The sequence below is a fragment of the Poeciliopsis prolifica genome, unplaced genomic scaffold (assembly GCF_027474105.1).
Source record: "Poeciliopsis prolifica strain line A6 unplaced genomic scaffold, Auburn_PproV2 SCAFFOLD010, whole genome shotgun sequence".
NCBI lineage: Eukaryota > Metazoa > Chordata > Actinopteri > Cyprinodontiformes > Poeciliidae > Poeciliopsis > Poeciliopsis prolifica.
In genome coordinates this window covers 5,919,290-5,937,989 of record NW_026562385.1, presented here as the reverse complement: position 1 = coordinate 5,937,989, position 18,700 = coordinate 5,919,290, and the positions used below count along the sequence as shown (strand labels likewise).

Below are 18,700 nucleotides of genomic sequence, written 5' to 3'. Positions count from 1 at the left end.
GGGAGCTTTTATGGAGGACATTTCTCACTGTTATATAAAGGTTGTGATTTCTCTGCAATTCACTAAGATACAATTATCCAACTATTAATGGGTTTGTCATAATTGTTTGTTGTAAATTATATGTAATTGCATTGCTCTGATGCATTATTAATCGTCTCTGATAGAACAGTGTAAAAATGGCTGAAAGCCTCAAATTAGTATCTGTGTCCATTAGTAGTGTATGCAGACTTAAGCAATAGTTGAGTTACAATTAATTTATATTTATGGATATTATGCATGACAAGTGAAATTCAAACACAAAAACATGGTCTGAGGAGACAACTCTGTTGACAAATAGTAAAATTACCAGTGGAGCATAACAGCAGGTTGCATCCTTTCACCTCTTTGCTGTACGATGAGCCTCATAAAAAAGTGAATCACTGAAATAATAACCCTTTTGCCTTTCAGTGTTTCTCCTGCTTAAACTCTCCTCTACTCCGTGTCACCTCGTTCATCTGCTGTGCCTTTCTCAACTTGTTTGCCTTGGTTTCATGAAACACCTGTGAAGCTCAGGGAAACGGTCACAATTAGAGCCACGTGCTCAGGGAGCCAAATCAAATCACGGAGAAATCGATCGCCAGTAGCAAAAGGACGGAAAGAGAAGAGAAAATCTCACGGCTCAAGTCATACCTGCGAGGTTTAAGGAGCAGGCAAATTAGCTTGCGTCACCAAAACAAACAGGACTGTTCCTATTTGAACATTGTCAACTCCAATCCATAAAGCTGTTTTACATTCTTAACGTATAAAACCTTAAGGAAACTAAAAACTTGGCCTCTTTAATTGCTGCTGGAGCCCATCTGGTCTCATTTCCTTCCTTTGAGCCCTCAATCCTTTTTCCCCCCTCTGTGTTTGTAACAAAGATCATGTCAGCCCATTAGACCCATGTTGAAATATGGATGAAGAGATGAGAGAGACTAAGGCTTACAGCTCTCCTCTCAACTTGATCCACTTCATCCCCATCTCCTCTCTCTGATCTCTGTCAGTCCTCTGTCTGTTCAGAGTCAGGACTGTGTTCTCTGCACAGATCAGCCACACTGTTACAAACACTTACTGAGGCAGTGGATGGTATCGTGGAATCGATCGTATTCTGAAAGACCGTGACACAAACCAACCACCATTCACCAAAAACATATGGCTTCCAATTATTACGTTACACCATCTGCAGCATCACTAATTTCTTTTTGAATTGGTATTTAAAAAGATACAAAACACATTATTTGTGAGCACAGTGTTGCTTTTATCACTGGTTATCTTTGTTTTCTAAATCTGGCTGATAACACTATTCTAAAGACAATTTCAGCAGACAGACAATATATGCATTTCCTTGAAAAATATAATGAAACAACCTCAAATAGGAAGAGAACTGTGGAGCTCCTCAAGTCTGGCTCAATACAAGAAAATGTTTTCATTTAAGTGTTTGTAAGTGTGCCTCCAATCCCTTAGTTTCTGAAAAAAATCTCAGATTTTAAAGTCTAGAAAGCCGATCCCATTTTACTTCCTCTAAGCTGCAAAAAGCCGTACTAGGATATCCACAGATTAGGGATAAGATTGGGGTTGCATGAGGTGAAATAGGATTCAGCCTAAGTCTTATAATTATCCACCATATCTTCTCATTTATGCAAGAATATTCCCTTTGTTCTTGAGAAAAGAGTACTGTCTTCATGTAATATCACAAAGTCTGGTTCTTTGGAAAAGCAATCCTCCTGTCAGATCAATAGGCTTGCTTAATATCTTGGGATGAAAAGAGGTTAAAGGCTCTTGAGCTTCTAGTGCCCTATTCTGCTAAAGAAAATCCTACTACAGACCATTTTCTTTAAAATTTCTATATTAGTGTGATATAAAACACATGTTCTGTACATTAATTTATTATGTTTATTTGTGTTTTCCATTTACCTTTGACCTGGTAGCAATTCAGTATTTGCTTATTTGCATTTTGGAGGATGTTGTTGTGTGGCAAGTCTAACATAGTAGAATGAAAATACGGCTTGGGAAGCTAAAATAGCCGAAAATTGTTGACATTGGCAGTTCTAAGGTTTTCTAGAGAGGATGAACATAGCAGTTATAGAACCCAGGCAAAATATGCAAATCACTGGAATTGGTGTATTTTAGCAATTCATCTGCAAATTGCTAAAATATTGGTGTCCACTATTTTGTGTTCATAATAAGAAAATTTTGATAAATTATGGGAATGTGAGATGAATTACAGAATAAGTCAGTTAACTAAAGATTTGATCTGCAGTAATTGGCGATTAACAGACCTAATACTGATTGAAATTCTGATAATTTTTTCCTCTATGCAATAAACGTATCGAAAGTAAGAACTCTAATTTTGGTTCATAGATGATTTGGCAAGCTTCAACTTTACAGTTTTCTTTTTTACAGTTCTTAAAATCAGAAAAAGTTCAGGGACTCTGATGCAAAAATTAACATAGTCTTAAAATGTATACATTTTCTGTCAAAATTAGGTCAAAATAATAATTAAATTTGCCTTTTATGTACTCTCGTCCTTTAGAAAAAAAATTGTAATCAGACCAAATCGGAATTGGCAGCTGAGAAAGAGAAACTTGATCTGCACATCTCTAGATGATGTGCCAGTCGTAGCTTAAAGGAAAGCACAAAAAAGTGGACTTTGAGCACATTTTGTGTCTCAAACATCCTTTTATATGTTTCGCTAAGAACTTTTTTTTTGTTCTTCTAGAGGTAGAGGATAAATGAGTCAGATGATAAAGAGGAAATAAGAAAAGAAAGTTGTTCAAGGGGACATTAAAACGTTGAGATCAGATCCAATTATCAGAGATATCGGCAAGTTTTTCACAATATTAGTTTCATCAATGCCAAGAATACTGCTGCTGTTTTTTTGTTTTTTTTTCTGAGCTTCTCTCAGAGTCATGTTACACAGCATAAGCAGACAATGTCCAGAGCTGCTCCTCTGACAATCACTTCATGTCACAGCAGCTGTAAGGAGGTAGGGAAGTGGTGGAGAGATCGCAGAGCAGATGGCACCACCGCATGAGATCGGTCGAGTTGTTATGAAAAACTAAAGAGGTTCAAAATGCTCGAGTTCTGAGACCCACGCCGCAGGATTGTCACAAGCATTTCTTCAAAACCCATAATTTATTATTCACAACATAACTTTCCACAAGGACATATATATATATATATATATATATATATATATATATATATTTTTTTTTTTTTTTTTTTTTTTTTTCTTGAGAATGACTAACAGACAGAAGGACAGGTGGCAGGAGGAAAGCTGAGGGTTGCTGAGGATGGTCGCTTGTCAGATCACAGTCTCAGAGGTCCCTGGAGATGTTGGCAGCACAGTCCTGTCATCACATTTCTTTATCATCCCCTCGCTCTCCTTTCCTTATGTTTCCAGCTGTCTGACTCAGTATCAAATTCAAATCAAGCCGTGAGTGTACTGCAAGCAACGCTGTCTGGTTTACAACACCCTGGAAATGCTTTAGTCTTTATCGTTTCTGCCTCTTTCAAAATTCTGAACTCATTTCTATCACAATCACATTGTTTCCTTGAACGCACTGGGTTTATGTCGGTATCCCTCTGCCTGTCTTTCTCTCACCTCCGCTCTATCTTCCTGAGTCATGTTCTTCCTCTATCTGGCTTCCTCTTCCTCACTTGCACACGCAGGCAGGCAGGCACAGAATGCATCAGTTTATATTTCCCATGGTATCGGCAATGCATTCTGCTTCACTAGGACCAGCAATGTACTGGAGCATGGCACCTGCTGTGCACAGCTGATATGAGGGGAGAGACAACACACACGCGCACAGAGACCACAAGCGTTCATAAACTGGATGGAAAATGTAATCCTCATATGTCTGCAAATGCACATGCTGCACAAAACTAGACATTTAAGCACAACTACCAGCACCATGGAAAAGGAACTAATCCCTTTGGAAATAGCATAATTTCATTTTCAAACTATCATAATATCAGATTTTTTTTTTATTCCAGGAAAACTAAGCTTTCCTATTGTCATCATAACATGAAAAAGGTACTAAGATGGAACTTGAACAGTGATACAACATTGAAGATTTAGAATAATTATACAAGAATTATCTTTTAAGTTTATATTTTATGCAGTTCCTTGTAAAAGTATTCATTCATCTTCAACTGTACAACCACAAAGTGTAGGGCGTGTTAATGGAATTTTACGTAAAAGAGCAACACTAAGTAGCACATAATTGTGAAGCCTGAGGATACATTGATTTTAAAATTTGCTAAAATCCAAGTCAATACTTACGTACAGGCTCTATGAGTTTTTGATAATTAAAATATGAAAAACACGGGACGTTTTTGCATTATATGTCTATGAGAATTTTACACCAAATTACTTTTTGTAAGTTCACAATTTGCTTGCAGAATAAAGCTGCTCATTATTGCGGGCAGTCTTCCTTGAAGGGAGAGGCTAAATATTGAATCCTCACAGAGGTAGAAGAACAACCACAGTGCAAACAGCTGAAGGCATGAAAGATTCATTAAAGCAGTTTGGAAAAAGCAAAGCAGACCAGAGATCTTAAAAATTATGGAATGGGTCAGAGAGAATTGTTTACACACCGATACAAATGAACTGAAACACTTGTATATATAAGAAAAAACAAAACGCATCAAACCCCGCTCTTAAACAGTCTCCATGTCTGCCTATAGGTTCACAGTGAATCAGTTTTCTTCCAGTGCTCTAAATGTTTAATGATGTTTAGCAACAGACATGAATTACTACATTGAGTGGATTGTGTGTGTTTGCTATAAGAACTTTTTAGAGCAGATAACATTTTCCAATGTTTTATGACTCTCTAATTCATAAAACATGTCTAAAACGGTTAAAATCTCCAAGTGCAAGGTTAGTCTGGGAGTTTGAGTCTGTCCTTGTTAGCCATTTAATTTACCATTTACCTTAGTTTGGGCATTAGCACTTCATACTGTGTTTTTGTTACTGTTTTGCAAGCATCTCTGCACCTTGAAGAGATGGACATTTACCTACCATGAAGTGAGAGTAAAAAGTTTATTGCATTTGTTCATTGTTTTGTTTTTTTAAATTTTTGTATTTGTTAGTATCGATTAGTTCATCCTGTCAATCAAGTAATAGTTTCAAGTCAGAAAATAATGGAGTTTAGCTTTTTCTTTTTTTTCTTTTTTTTTTGCTAACAACAAACTCCAATAGAACTTGTTAAATACATATTTCACATTACCATATGTGCCACTGGTTTAACAAGCTGCAGATTAGCAGAAGATTAGCAAATATTTCACACCTACAACTTTCACCACATGTCCTATGCGCATAGACAAAAATCAAAATCTGAGCCTGCTGTGTAAGACCAGACTCTCCCAGTCAGAATTATCATTGAATGGGAGCGTGTCTGTGGCGCAATGTTCTGCGTAAAGGTTTTTGATTTAAATTTGAACCCTAATGATTTTACTATAATAATAAGCATATTACTGTGGTGTTAGTTTTTGTTTTTGAAGAAAACGCAAACTATTTTATGAATAGTTTGGTGGAAGTGAGCTGGGTTGAGGATGCCTTGTTGGGTAAAAACTGCAGGGTTGTGACTTCTGAAAATATTTAAAGTTCCAAACTTTCAGTCAACATTTACTATAAAAAATTTTTTAAAAATAAATTATTTTGATGCAGTAATTGAGATACTACAATTACTACATTCTAGGTAGGGTAGCTTGTAATTGGGAGCTACATTTATAAAGTTCCTTTTCAGACTTTCAGCAATCTTTTTTATAAATACATATTGTTCAGTAAAGCTAATTTTGTCTTTACCTTTTTTTTAATATAGATCCTCAGACTTGGATCACATTTTGTTTTGAATAACGTTAACCTCAGCTGTTGTAGCGAGACCCAAATCCTAATTGAGCTGTAACGTTTTTTTGGGGGGGTTTGCTACAAGAAATAAGGGTGATTTGGAATCAAATGTGTTTACTCCAGCACTTTTAGTTTAAATAAGGTTTGTTCCTATAGACTGCAAACATGTTATTAAGTAGAAATACATTTAAGGTTTGTTTAAGTATGCAAAACTTGAATCCATCAAATGTCTAATGGAGTTTTGATAGCAAGTGGGGTAATGTGGGTTTGTCCTCTTAGGGAAACTTTTAGAAAAAGAATGGAAATGTGAACATTGCATTTGCTGAGACAAGCATAGCAGCACTTACAGGACCTTTGCTTCAAGCTTTTAGGATGGAGCTAGTTTAGCAGGGGAGCTTTTACCCCACTGTAATGCAGAGGGAAAGGCTTTGTTCGGAACAGTATGAGCATAGCCTCCTGTCATTATTAAAGGTTAACTGTAAGCACTTGCACAGCTGGATGCATAGATACAGTAACACTGAACATGCAATTTTCTTTTGGTTTGCAACTTTCTTGTTATTAGTATATGAGGGATTGCAGTTGATGGAAAGGTTAAATCGTGACACAAACAGAGAAGATGAAGAGCGAGGACTTAACATGAAACAGAAGAGATTTAAAAAAAAAACACTGGCAGGCTCTAAAGAAGGATGGACAGAGCAACATTAGTGTCAAGCTAAGATCCAGGAAAGCAGCTGCTGTGCCACACAGGTAGACACACTGATCAACTTTCCAAGAAGACACTAGAAAATTAAGGGGGATAAAACGAGCGACGTGAGCTGAATTAGGCAGGTGGGGAGCTCCTTGGCAACTTGCCTTTCTTGTGCATTACTTAGGGGGAATGCAGATAAGAGAGTGACAAGGAGAGAGGCAAGGGCAAAACACTAGCTATGAAGAATTTGATGTCAATAGAGGGCCAGCGACCGTCTGCATCAGCCTGAACATTGGTCAGCAGTGCGATGCCAAACTGCAGCGACCGATTCTTCCTCCAGCAGCTGGGACTCTCTTGTGCCACAGACAGTTTGCTGAAGTTGCTGTATACATTGGCACAGCAGCTCTTTATAAGGTGACAAAAAATATTTGAAGAAATTTACCCGTTTGATGGAACCGCAGCTGTCCATGAAAAACGTCGGTGGATGAGTTCATGTATGACCACCTGTCTGTTGTTGGGTGTGTTTTTTTTTTTTTTTTTTTTTTTTTCCAGCAAGAGACAGACACAAGTCCTGGAGTGTGCTGGGACGGCATGCGAGCATGTGTGAATATGTGTAACAGCGTGTGACCCATCATGCTGAGTTCTCATTAGGAGAAGAGGCAGGGACAGGCTTCAGCGCCACAGTGAGAAGCTAGATGTCATTTTAATTCAGTTTCAATGGGACTGATCTCAAGGGGATTCACAGGAATGCATGTACAAGTGCATGGACTTGTATACTGTACAAGGCTGCAGAGAGATATTAGAGCACAGAACGCCGTCTAAAAGCCCAACTTTAAGTGGTGCCGATGTGGCATTAAGCAAAAGCGTTCTCGATTCTGTTTAATGCATCCAAATGCTCTCATTATGATGCCCTGAATGTAGCCCCGTAGGAGCAGATGCTGACTATATGTTTTAAAAATGTATTACAATTTCACTTAATATTTTAACATTTATGCAAACTACTTTCCTTCTGCCACTGCAGACGAAATGCTTTTAGCACTCGTCTCTTTTTATTTTTGGTAAACTGTAAATAAACTTTTTGCACTTTAGCAGGTTAGATTAGGCCTGGTTGTCTCAGGCTCACATGCCTTATTAAGTAAACCTCACTGAAATTAAACATAAAAATGTGCAAACATTTTTATGTTTTCAATGAGAATGTTTCTCAAATATGCCAAGATTTTAAATTGGCTTATGTTGAATACTGGAAATGCTTTCAGCGTAAGAAGAATGTGGCTTTCAGAAGAATAACCTGCTATTTTGCTATGTGAGAAATAAAATGAGATCATAGAAAATCTACTGAACCCTTTAACCAAAATAAGACTGACATCATTACTCATATCCTGAAAAGACTGCATCAGATCCAAATATCTACAATAACTACTCCTACATTTCCAGTCTGTCTTTCTTGTGCAATAGTTTTCAGGAACAGTTGCTCCACTTCTATTAAATTTAAAAAATATCCTCTACAAACAATTTCTCATAGTTTCTCCCTTTCCATCGACGTCTCCAAAGTTCCCTACCCCCAGGTTAAGAGTCAGGGTGTTCTTGTTAATAAATCTCTATCTTTTATGTCTCATATTAGTGATATGACTCAGTGTAGAAACGTTTATCAACACAACACATTTGTCCACCTGGGGAAGGGAAATAACCTTCTTCTTCTTCTTCTTCTTCATAAAAGATTAGTTCTTAATAAACTATTCTTTAATTAAGAATAATTTTAAGAGATGTCAGTGTTGTGTATAAAAAATGTACAAATGAAAGGTTTTAGTTAGACCATTTCTTTCCTGTTTTATATAATAAATAGTTGTTTAAATTCTTCATGTACACAAAATATTTGAGAAAAAGTATTAAACATAAACCCATATGTTGGGTTTCCAAAGACTTTTCGAAGCAATATTATTTCAGCTGGTGAAATATTTTACAGGTCATCTAATTTATTAGCTCTGAATCCGGTGAAGTGTTTTGATGCTTGAGTTAGGCGAGGCAAAGCGATTTATTTGTGCAGCACAAGGCAATTCAAAGTGTTTTACATGATTAAAGAAAAATAAAACAACAAACAAGCAAAAACATTACATTGCAACTGCAAAATAAAGAAAAATGATGACAGGTTGAAAAACATACTTCGGTTTCTGATGTTCCAGTTATTAGTCAAATGCACCTCTAACCAAATGGATTTTGACTTTGATTTAAGGGTACTGAGTGTTTTAGCATTTTTGTAGATTTCTGGAACTTTACTAAGTTCACTGGAGCATTGAAACTAAATGCTGCTTATTTATGTTTGGATCCTGTTGAGATATTAGACCTTTGAACCTAGAAATGATCTGCAGTTGATAGAAGGCTGGCTTTGTTATCGTCTCTGTGTGTCTCTGGATAATCACACCTGAGTCCATCACAACACCCACCTCCAGTAAGAAGCACAATACATTTACAGAGGAAATTTATTCAGGTAATAAATTGGTTTTGTGCAAAAGCCCAATGTTTTTGACTCAAATTATTATTACTTTTCTCTATGAGGCTTCCATACATTCTTAAGTTATGAAAACAAATACTTTTGAGTTCATCATAGATGTAAACAGAGACAAAAAGTTAGATTTTGAAAGCCGGGATTTTGAAATGTTTTGTCAAAAAGTGAGAGGGTGAGCTTGATAAGGTCAGAAAGCTCCATACAGAAAAAATAGGTTTAAAGAGAAGGGCAAGTGTCTGACAAAATGTGTACTGACGCAGAGAGACAGGCATAGGAATAGGTGGAGACGTGGAGGAGAAGAGAAAAGATGAGAAGTGAATGAAGACAGAGAGGAGGCCCCGTCTGTGTCCTAAGAAGATTATATGGCATGGAGAGAGGGGAAAAAAAAGATGTTATGCTAAAGACAGAAAAAAAACCACACATCTTCGGTTTCACATCGATAGTTTCTGGGTGGGAAACAGTTTGAACTCAGTAGCTTCACACAGACCAAACTAATTAAAAACTGCACCTCAAAGGCACCGCTTTCTTCCTTTATTTCTTTGCAAATCACTGATGTCGAAGTCGGTGAGCGCCGGCCCAGCACGACGAGGGAGGGGACATGACTGCGCATTGGCTACAGTGCTGTGGAATCAGCTGGGTGTGAGTCAGACGCCTACTGCTTCACTCCCTGGGGAGGGAAAGGTCTGGGGTCGTTATGACAAAGAAAGTGAACTCAAACCAGTGCTGAGTCACTTCACATGTCAGAGCAGATACCGTAAGGTTTAATAAGGTGGAAGTGGGGATCACATTTAGGTGTGAAAGGTGTAAGAAAAAGGAGAGGAAGAAGATGTTTTTTACCCGACCTGCTTCAAAATACTCAGAGCCATTGCTGAGACAGTTCAGGGTCTAACTCACCTACTGTGTATGTAAGTGTTAAATTTTGAAGCTTAAGAGGAATGAGTACTTATGAAGGCATTGCACATCACATATCATTGATCATTGGTGTGTTTTTGTTCTTGCTCTTGGCTGAAGATTCATAAACATAAAACCTCAAGACAGGGCCTTGGGTAATGGCGTACTGGTGCTAAACATATATTTAAAAATGCACATACATTTTCAGTGACTGATTTTTCATTGCCTGTTGAAGTATAATGTATTCTGAACAGTTTGTTTTGTGCCATGAGGGCAAAATTGTCCATCATTTCCTTGGAAATAATAGAAAATGGAAGTAGAAAAGGGAAAAGGTTGAGATGCCGTGAGCTGGGAAAATTGAACTCATTTTGAGAGACGAACAGAAAGAAAAGTAACCTAAGGGGAATTAAGGACACTTATTTAAAAGGAAGGTATTGGTTATTAGATAAGAAAAAAATGAACAAGAATGCAGACAGACATTTTATGACACATATTCTCCAGATATTTTTTTTCCTCATTTCTCTGTTACTCCAGAGAAAAGGAAAGAGAAAACTGAAGTGGTGCAGAGGATAAAGGATAGAGGGAGCAAGATCCAGACATGTTACCACATCTTTGTGTTTTTCAGAAAAAAAAAATCGCCTTAAAAATGAACATTCTTTTAACAACAAAGTACAAGGATAAAGGGTTAAAATATTTTCACTATGCATGTGTTTGTGTCTGTGGTACTAATGACCTAATGCAATGTAGCATCTTTATTTTTATTGTTTTTCAAACATGTTAAGTATAAACGTATCCTTGGGCATATAGGTTCTGAGAGATGCTTCACATTGAAATAGGATCCATGGCTGATTTACATTCTTTCCTATATATTTGTTGTAAAACAAACAAAACAAAATCTGTTGCAAATTATAATAAAACTGGATTTTACAAACTAAATCTTTATCACAACTTATAATTGGTTTAATAAATGTTTCTTGAATATTTTAGGTAAAATATTCTGTAAAACCAAATCAAACATTGTTGATGGACACCAATGTAAAGACTGCAAGACAAAAAAAAAAAAAAAAAAATATCCTCAATGTTTAGTGGACACTGCAATTATGATGATGCTGAAAAGAACTAACAGTTGGAAGCTCCAAATTAAAAGAGATGAAACCTGGGAGAATGTTAAAGTGGATTATGGTGATTATAATTCATACACATCTGTCTCTCCTTATGTATGCATAATAAATGCATGTATCACGTTGAGACATTTCATTTCATTAACTTAACTAAGTTATTCTGTGTTGAGGCTTCTAGAAATCGTCCGCTGCTCTTGCAGGTTATTCATCTGTACTTATTTTTAAGCAGAATAGTCAATAGAGTAGAATAGAATAGAACAAAATCGAATAAAGCATGCAGTTAAACAAAAATTCAAATAGAATTAAAATAGCTGAGAAAAAGAAAAGGAAGAAGACAAGCAATAAGGAATGATGTATGACACTGCTACTTTTAAGTATTTAAATATGCTTTTAATCATTTGGTGTGGTTTATGAAATACCTATGAAGTCAAATATGTATTATTAGTTCTTAAAATATCTATATATTTTGTAATCAAATCACATAAACAAGTCATAAGGAATACAAAACATTTTTACAGGTTTCATGTTAAGGAAAATACAATGCAGAAATGTTAGGCAAATGCTGCTAACCATTATCAAGTACTTTAAAAATATATAAATTTAAAAGTTGCTTACTAAGCTAAATATACTAAATATCCTTTAAAAAAAGGATATTTAATGAGAAATGAGAGGAAGTGATAAAATGACTGGTGCTTTTGACTCTGTTGAACGTTGGTAGGGGAGTGCTGCCCCTCCCCTACCTGATGCTTCATACGGACAGTAAGCTGAATAAAACAAGGCTTTACAAAATCACTTTTCCCCAATTTATCAAATTAACAAAATGAACTGTAAGGCAGCTCTATTATAAAGCTCCACATGGTCAGCCAGGAGTGGCATGTCTGTTGTGATTTAGTCAAGGTTAAAGTTTATCATGCAGTGAGAATCTCAGTTTGACCTATGACCTTTGGTTATACATCATATTAATTAAGTGTACATCCTTAACGTACACTGTATACATTAAGGATAATGGAACACAGATTCTTTTTTTTTTACAATCTTCTTTGAACAAAAGGTAAGGTGACAAGAAAATCATATTATATTATATTATATTATATTATATTATATTATATTATATTATATTATATTATATTATATAAGAGGAATGTTTTAAGATTTGATTGCCCGACTCTAACTCAGCCTTGTGTTTTGCCCCTCCAGGACTGACTGAAATGTTTGTTGCATGTTGAACACGTTTTCCTCTCCTGCCACGTTCCTTAACTCCAGCTATGTCAGCACGTGGTTCGAGAGGATTAGCATCATGGTGATCCTGCTCAACTGTGTGACGCTTGGCATGTACCAACCCTGCGAGAACATTGACTGCACCTCGGACCGCTGTCAGATACTCCAGGTAAGGTGGATTTTTGTGAGTGACGACGTGTAATCACACTGAGGGAGACATAGAACAAAACATCCAATTACAGAAAACGCACTCCGCTTCTTGTTGACATTCTTCAAGCTGTGATGGAAAAACACACTTCAGATAGATTTTTTTTTTTACCCTCTCCTGGAATGTTTATATTTTCTCCATCCTCTGAGGAGGGAACTGGGGCTTTGTTTGTGTTAATAAAGTCTTGCAAAGGAGCATTCAGATTTTGTGTCACCTGTTGAGAGGAGGAACCACTTTTGAGAGAGTGTGGCGGTTCTCAAATGGCACAAGTGGCATTTGAGAAAATTCACTTCAGGCTTTTCCTGATCTACAATTTACTATTCAAGTAAGAAACTAAACTGTTAGCCTAGGTCTTTTTTATGGGTCTGGGGGACGTTTCCACCTTCGCTAAACCCTTATAATAAAGTCTGGTAGCATCTGTGCTGAGTGTTAACTAATCTAAAGCAACAGATTTCCCCAAACTCTGTTTTATGTTTCAACACCTGACACTTCCTATCCTCTGTAGATCCCAAATATTAACAGCAGTAGTGAAAAAAATGCAGCTGGCTAACTTCTTAATTATAATCGCACACATAATGGAAAATAGCTAATCTCATTCTCATTGTGGCTTTCCTTTTATTTTTGCTTCATTATTGCTTGTTTACTTGACTAATTATGTAAAACTATTTCCTGGCAGTTACAGTAACCAACATGTTTCTATTAATTCCTATAGGACGTGTACATTGAATAGACTGCATATTCAAAATTGCGTTATCATTCTTTTTTTATTTTATTTATGTATTTATTTATTTCAAATTGCTGATATTTTACCATTGTATCAGTAAGCCATGTTCGGCTTAGGCGGACAACGTGTTCTTGCCAGCTGGCTGCGGAATCAGTGTGTACCTCTGGGATTGTAATTGTTTTTCACTGAAGGCTCAATTTCGATGGCGACACAGACGACCTAATTCTGCCTCAAATGGTTTTTTTTTATGGAACTAAAACCTTTCTGCTGTGACCTGCATCGAAACAATATTGTTAGTATATTTAGTTTACTCCTTTTGCTCCCATTACTCCCTCCACCGAACACTATCTTCATGTTTTACTCTGTAACAAGCATACTGCCTACCCAGGTAGGGGTCCTGTTCCGGTACCTGCTAATGGTAACTGGAAGGATTTTTGTGACAGAGCCGAGATAGTAAACATGGCCCTAAAATGTGTCTGAGGCCCGATGCAAATTCGGTTAGCCCAGCATGAACTCACATTGAATTCACAAGGTCTTGATTGAGATATGAACCAGTTAAAGTCAAAGACCTCACAAAGCTGAAAGCCTGGTGGAGTTGTAGTCTTCAGTCAATAAGCATAAATAGGACATGGATTGATGGATCAATTTTCATAATTAGTGTGAAAATGATTCACTCGGTGTTGATGCTGCAGGAAAGTCAAATGAACTCTTAACATTGTAAAGGCACTTTGGCATTTGCAGCAAATGAATTGACCCCAACCATCATGATAGAAGATTCTTCCTCTTTCCCACTGTTTTCATTTGAGTGACTTTTTAAAGGAATTTGTGGCAATATAGGTGAAAGATAAAATTTTTCTTCTTGTAATTGTTTTTCACTGAAGGCTCAATGACTCTATATTCTTTCTGTCAATATAAAGTCATTTCTGAAAGAGGGATTAGATATTTTTGATTGCACACTTTATAATTATTTTTCTGATCAGTCTGTTTAAGAAGAAAATAACATATTTTTAATTTCACACCCCTAAGATCACAATAAATAAAACATTTTCCACCTCTTTTGTAAAATTGTCCCTAAATTATGCAACTTGGATGATAAACTGCATTCTCCACAAACCTCTCAGAAGATACAGCAAAACTCAAGCAACCTGGTCAAAACCTGATCATTGTGCCTTTTTGAATTCTTGAAAATATCTTTGACAAATAAAAAGTAATTTTTTTAAAAAGAACCTTTAAAATATGCATTTGTATATTTTACAATTGTATATTGTAGAGAGAAAACCACCAAATTTACATTACCAACATAGAGGAGAGTATTAAAATTTAATTTAAAGCTTAAGTTTTTCTCAACATCTTTTAATTTTTTAATATGTAAATGTAGTTACTCTGATTACAATTGCTGGCTTTTAAGATGCATTAACTTTTCAAATGCCATTAATCTTCTGATTATATCTTTCAACTGCTGCCTAAAATAAGAACAGAGACAAAAAAATAACTTTGCCAGATATTTCTTTTCTTGTCCTATATTCCTGTGAGTATTAAGTGATTATTTATCCTCGGGGTGCTTCTTCACATCAAGTAAGACACACATAACTTCCACATAACATAATTTTTAAATCGTTCACCATCACAATCTTGATGACCCACTTACTATGTCCTTTCGTCTTGGCAAATATGTGGCACAATGACAGCATATAAAGCAGCTTCCACACCAGCTCATACATCAAATCATGAAAGGGCCCATCGCAAGACACCCTCAACCTCTTTACAAATCATGCAGATGATGGAACCTGATAGGGTGACTGAAGAGAACGTTGGCGCCGGTGACAAATAACTATGATGAATTCATTCCCGTTCCTCTCAAAGCGGCAAGGGATGGGAATCTGACTGTTGCATCCACTGTCAGATTACATATGAAGTGTGGAGGCTGCATTATTAATCAAAGCATCATTTAAACAGCATGTAGGTCCGAATTAGGGGTTGATAATGAGATGATCCATCTCATTGTCTGTTTTTAGCTGTGTTTGCACGTCATTTTTAGTTGTATGGAAAGAAGCTTATTTACTGTGTATTCCTCTGTTTGATTCTTCCAAGTCAAACGTGAGAAAAATAATTTTTCAAAAGTTGCACCAAGGATAAATGCTCAAGTTGTTTTGCAGAAGCAAACTTTTCTTTTCCTTTTTCTTTTTCTGTTTATCACTACTGAATGGATACAAGTGTCAATGTATGTTCCTCTTTTCCATGTTCTAGCCTTTTTCAACTGCTACAGATTTTTTCTGAGCATGTCTTACCCCTTCATACTAACTAAAACAGCACTTCATTAAAATCTTCAGAAATTGGATTTCTTGCCAAATGTATCATCGGTGGATGTGCTTTATAGAATCAAAATGTTTTTCTCACGGTTTTTAAAAAAACTTCCATCGGACAGTCATAAAAGTGAATTATCTCGGCGGCAGCAGATCCAGATCCTGCAGCATAGCACAAGTTAGAAGCAGCAATGGGATCGTATCACACAGCAGCGTGACTGGTCATCCAAGAATCTGAAGTGGAATTGGACACAATATGTCAAGAATGCAACATTAGTGGGAAGTTCTCCATGTAATTTGCTGCAACACCTTTGCAGCACCGGTTCTCTGCTCACTGCATTTTTCCACTGCTCTGGCTGTAACAAAAAGAATCTCATGGAGTAGCTGCCACTGGGAATTTGCAGTCAGTAAAAACAGTGATCAGGCCTCTGGTTTCTAGTGATCAGTGTATTCATTTGACGCATCAGACTCCCAAAAGCAAAACCATATTCAAATTTAAGGAGACTGGAGAAAGTTTCAAGATTTCAACCTGCAATTTAATTGCTAAATATTTTTGTCATGCAAAATAAGTTGTGGCATTAAACCTGAATGAGAACTGGGGAAGACACAGAGGAGAAGAGAAGAGGAGGGGGTCAATGCTTCTCAAAAGAACTTATCAGGACAAGATGATCTGCAAAAAACTGATCTTTTTTCTTGTGCTCATGATCTTATCATGCACTACTCCACACTAATTCAAAATCAGTAAATTGTGAGGAAACTGGGTCACCTGTGCTGTCAACATTGTGGTAGGATAATCAGTAACAAAACTATTTGAGTCCCCGAGTCAGTGCAAAAATGTGCTTTTGATAAAAATAATGGGGAATTGAACTTATGTGTTTAAGATGAAAAGGAGCATCCAAGCTCTGGAAAAATAGCTCAGTTAGTTTCCAAAATGATATATGGTGCATGCGTGACCACAGCGTAGCAAACTTTCATATGTACTATTGATCCAGAGCTGCTGTGTATATAGATTTTTTGTGAGTCATGTGCTGCCATCAAGTAAAGTTTATAGGATCCCTCAGTTATTACAGTGAGGTTTTATACATCGTAAAGAGACAAATCAAAGAATGGTTGAAATGTGTTCAAAAAGGAAGATCTGTGTTGTTTTTTTTCTTTACAAAACTCTGAAATCTCTCTGCTTCCCCTCTTTGTGATATTGATTTTTAGATATAAATAAAAATCTACTACTGTGAATCCTAGTTGTCAGAGTGAAGACATTAAAAATAACATCCTTAGCATTTTTTGTCTACTATCTGATGAACAAAATGAAGAGAGACCTATGTTTGATAAACGTTAAAAGCCAAACATATTCTTAACAGCTTTTTTTTTTTTTTACATATTTTGTTTATTTATGGCCATATTTGGACTATAAAAATGCCACATTCCCTCTATTGTAGCTTTTGAAAATGATCTCATTTGAGACCTACTGCATGCATTTCTCTCCGTATGGATGGCTGACAAATTGCTTTTCACCAAGCAGCAATGGATCCATTTGAATGTTCAGGCCTTGAGAAACACTTTGTCAAGACGTACTAGTTTGAATAATTCTGTGCAGGAATATGTAACAAGGCAGTAAATGCAGTCATTCAGCCCAGGGCAAAGCGCATGGAAGATTCTGTTCCATAAATACAATGGGCTCTTAAGCCAGTCATCTGAGCATAATAATGTATCCTGGGCAACATAGGAATATGTTCATGTCTGTCTCAGTTTATCTTTTTCCTCAGTCATCTTTCTTTTTTGTAGTTTTGTTTGCACTCCTTTGTGGTTTTCATTGTTATTCAGTAATTTGGATCCGGTCAAACAGAAAACTCAAATCTCATTGTTTTTCTTTGGGATGCTAATCGTAATCTCATAAAAAACAAACAAACAAAAAAAAAGGAAACACTCAGATAACGTTGTCCATATCCGACAAAGGAGAAGCAGGGAGAGCCATCAGAACAAAAACCTTTTTCTTCTTATTGAATGAACATCTGTGGTAATCAATGGTTATTCTGGAAAAAAAAAAAAAAAAATACCCAACCGCTTCTGAGAAACTGGTGCACTTAAAGTCGTGAATGTGCCATTGAAAAGCACAAGATGAGCAATTATAGGTAACATTAAAGAGTCTAGGCTGATGTAAAATTTAAGAAAAATTGATCGGTGCTGGGTTAACTTAGCAGTACGTCTGAATCATGTGAGAATTAAACTTTCATTTGGAGTGTCTTGAATAAGATCAAAATCTCAGTGTGGTCTTATTTCACTTGCCTCATTGTTGACATTTCTCTTCACAGGCCTTCGATGCATTTATCTACATCTTCTTTGCATTGGAGATGGTGGTAAAGATGGTGGCTCTGGGGATCTTTGGCCGTCGCTGTTACTTGGGAGATACCTGGAACAGGCTGGATTTTTTCATCGTCATGGCTGGGTGAGCAAGTGTTTCAGAAAGCAAAAATCATATTCGTAGCTCCTAAAAAAAGGCTTAACAGTGAGTCTGTTACACTCCACGCCTTCCCCAATTATATCTTTGTCCAGAGTGTCATTATCATGCTATTATCCATCCATCCACTCTTCTATACCTGTTTCATTAATGGATGCTGGGAGTTAAGGCTAATTTAAGATAACACAGAGCATGAGAGAGCACACAGTGTAATTATATCATATTATTGTTATAGGTGACTTAATTTATTTGATTCAAATTAGTTGGTTTTGGTTGTGATGGATCAAGTTACTTGTTACTATCATTTTCTAATTGTAATGAAAGTTGAAGCAAATGCAAATTTTAGTATTTTTCTGTTTGACATTTTCTCCATGTAGCATGCAATTGTTATTTTTATAGCTTTTTCAGCTGAGCATCTTCAGGCATTTGAATCATAAACAACTCTTGCATAACCAAAAGCAGCTCTACAAGGACTCTTACATTTCCCTCGATCTTCTCATAAAGTTTGAGTTTTGTGTACTTCAGAAGCTCGATATTTTCTCCTTATTTGGTGGAGAAATTAGCCTGACCCCTCTTTGATAATTTCTTCCAGACTTTCCAAACTGAATGGGCTAAATTGCTCTCTTCAAGCCAGCAACTGATTGCCCATACAAACTTTACACAATCCATTGCCAAGAAAATGAATTAACCTTTCAGTGCCTTAATAAAACTGTACAT

General features: G+C 36.4%; 1 protein-coding gene across 3 annotated transcripts in view; it reads left to right on the top strand.

The window, feature by feature from the left end:
* LOC129363253 (voltage-dependent T-type calcium channel subunit alpha-1I-like) overlaps positions 1 to 18,700 on the top strand; it is a 153,430-nt gene that overhangs the window by 63,592 nt on the left and 71,138 nt on the right. For all 3 annotated transcript variants that reach the window (XM_055035235.1, XM_055035234.1, XM_055035236.1), the window contains exons 3-4: positions 12,351 to 12,462; positions 17,838 to 17,971. In XM_055035235.1, the coding sequence (XP_054891210.1) occupies positions 12,351 to 12,462; positions 17,838 to 17,971 (246 nt within the window). The remainder of the gene's footprint in view (positions 1 to 12,350; positions 12,463 to 17,837; positions 17,972 to 18,700) is intronic.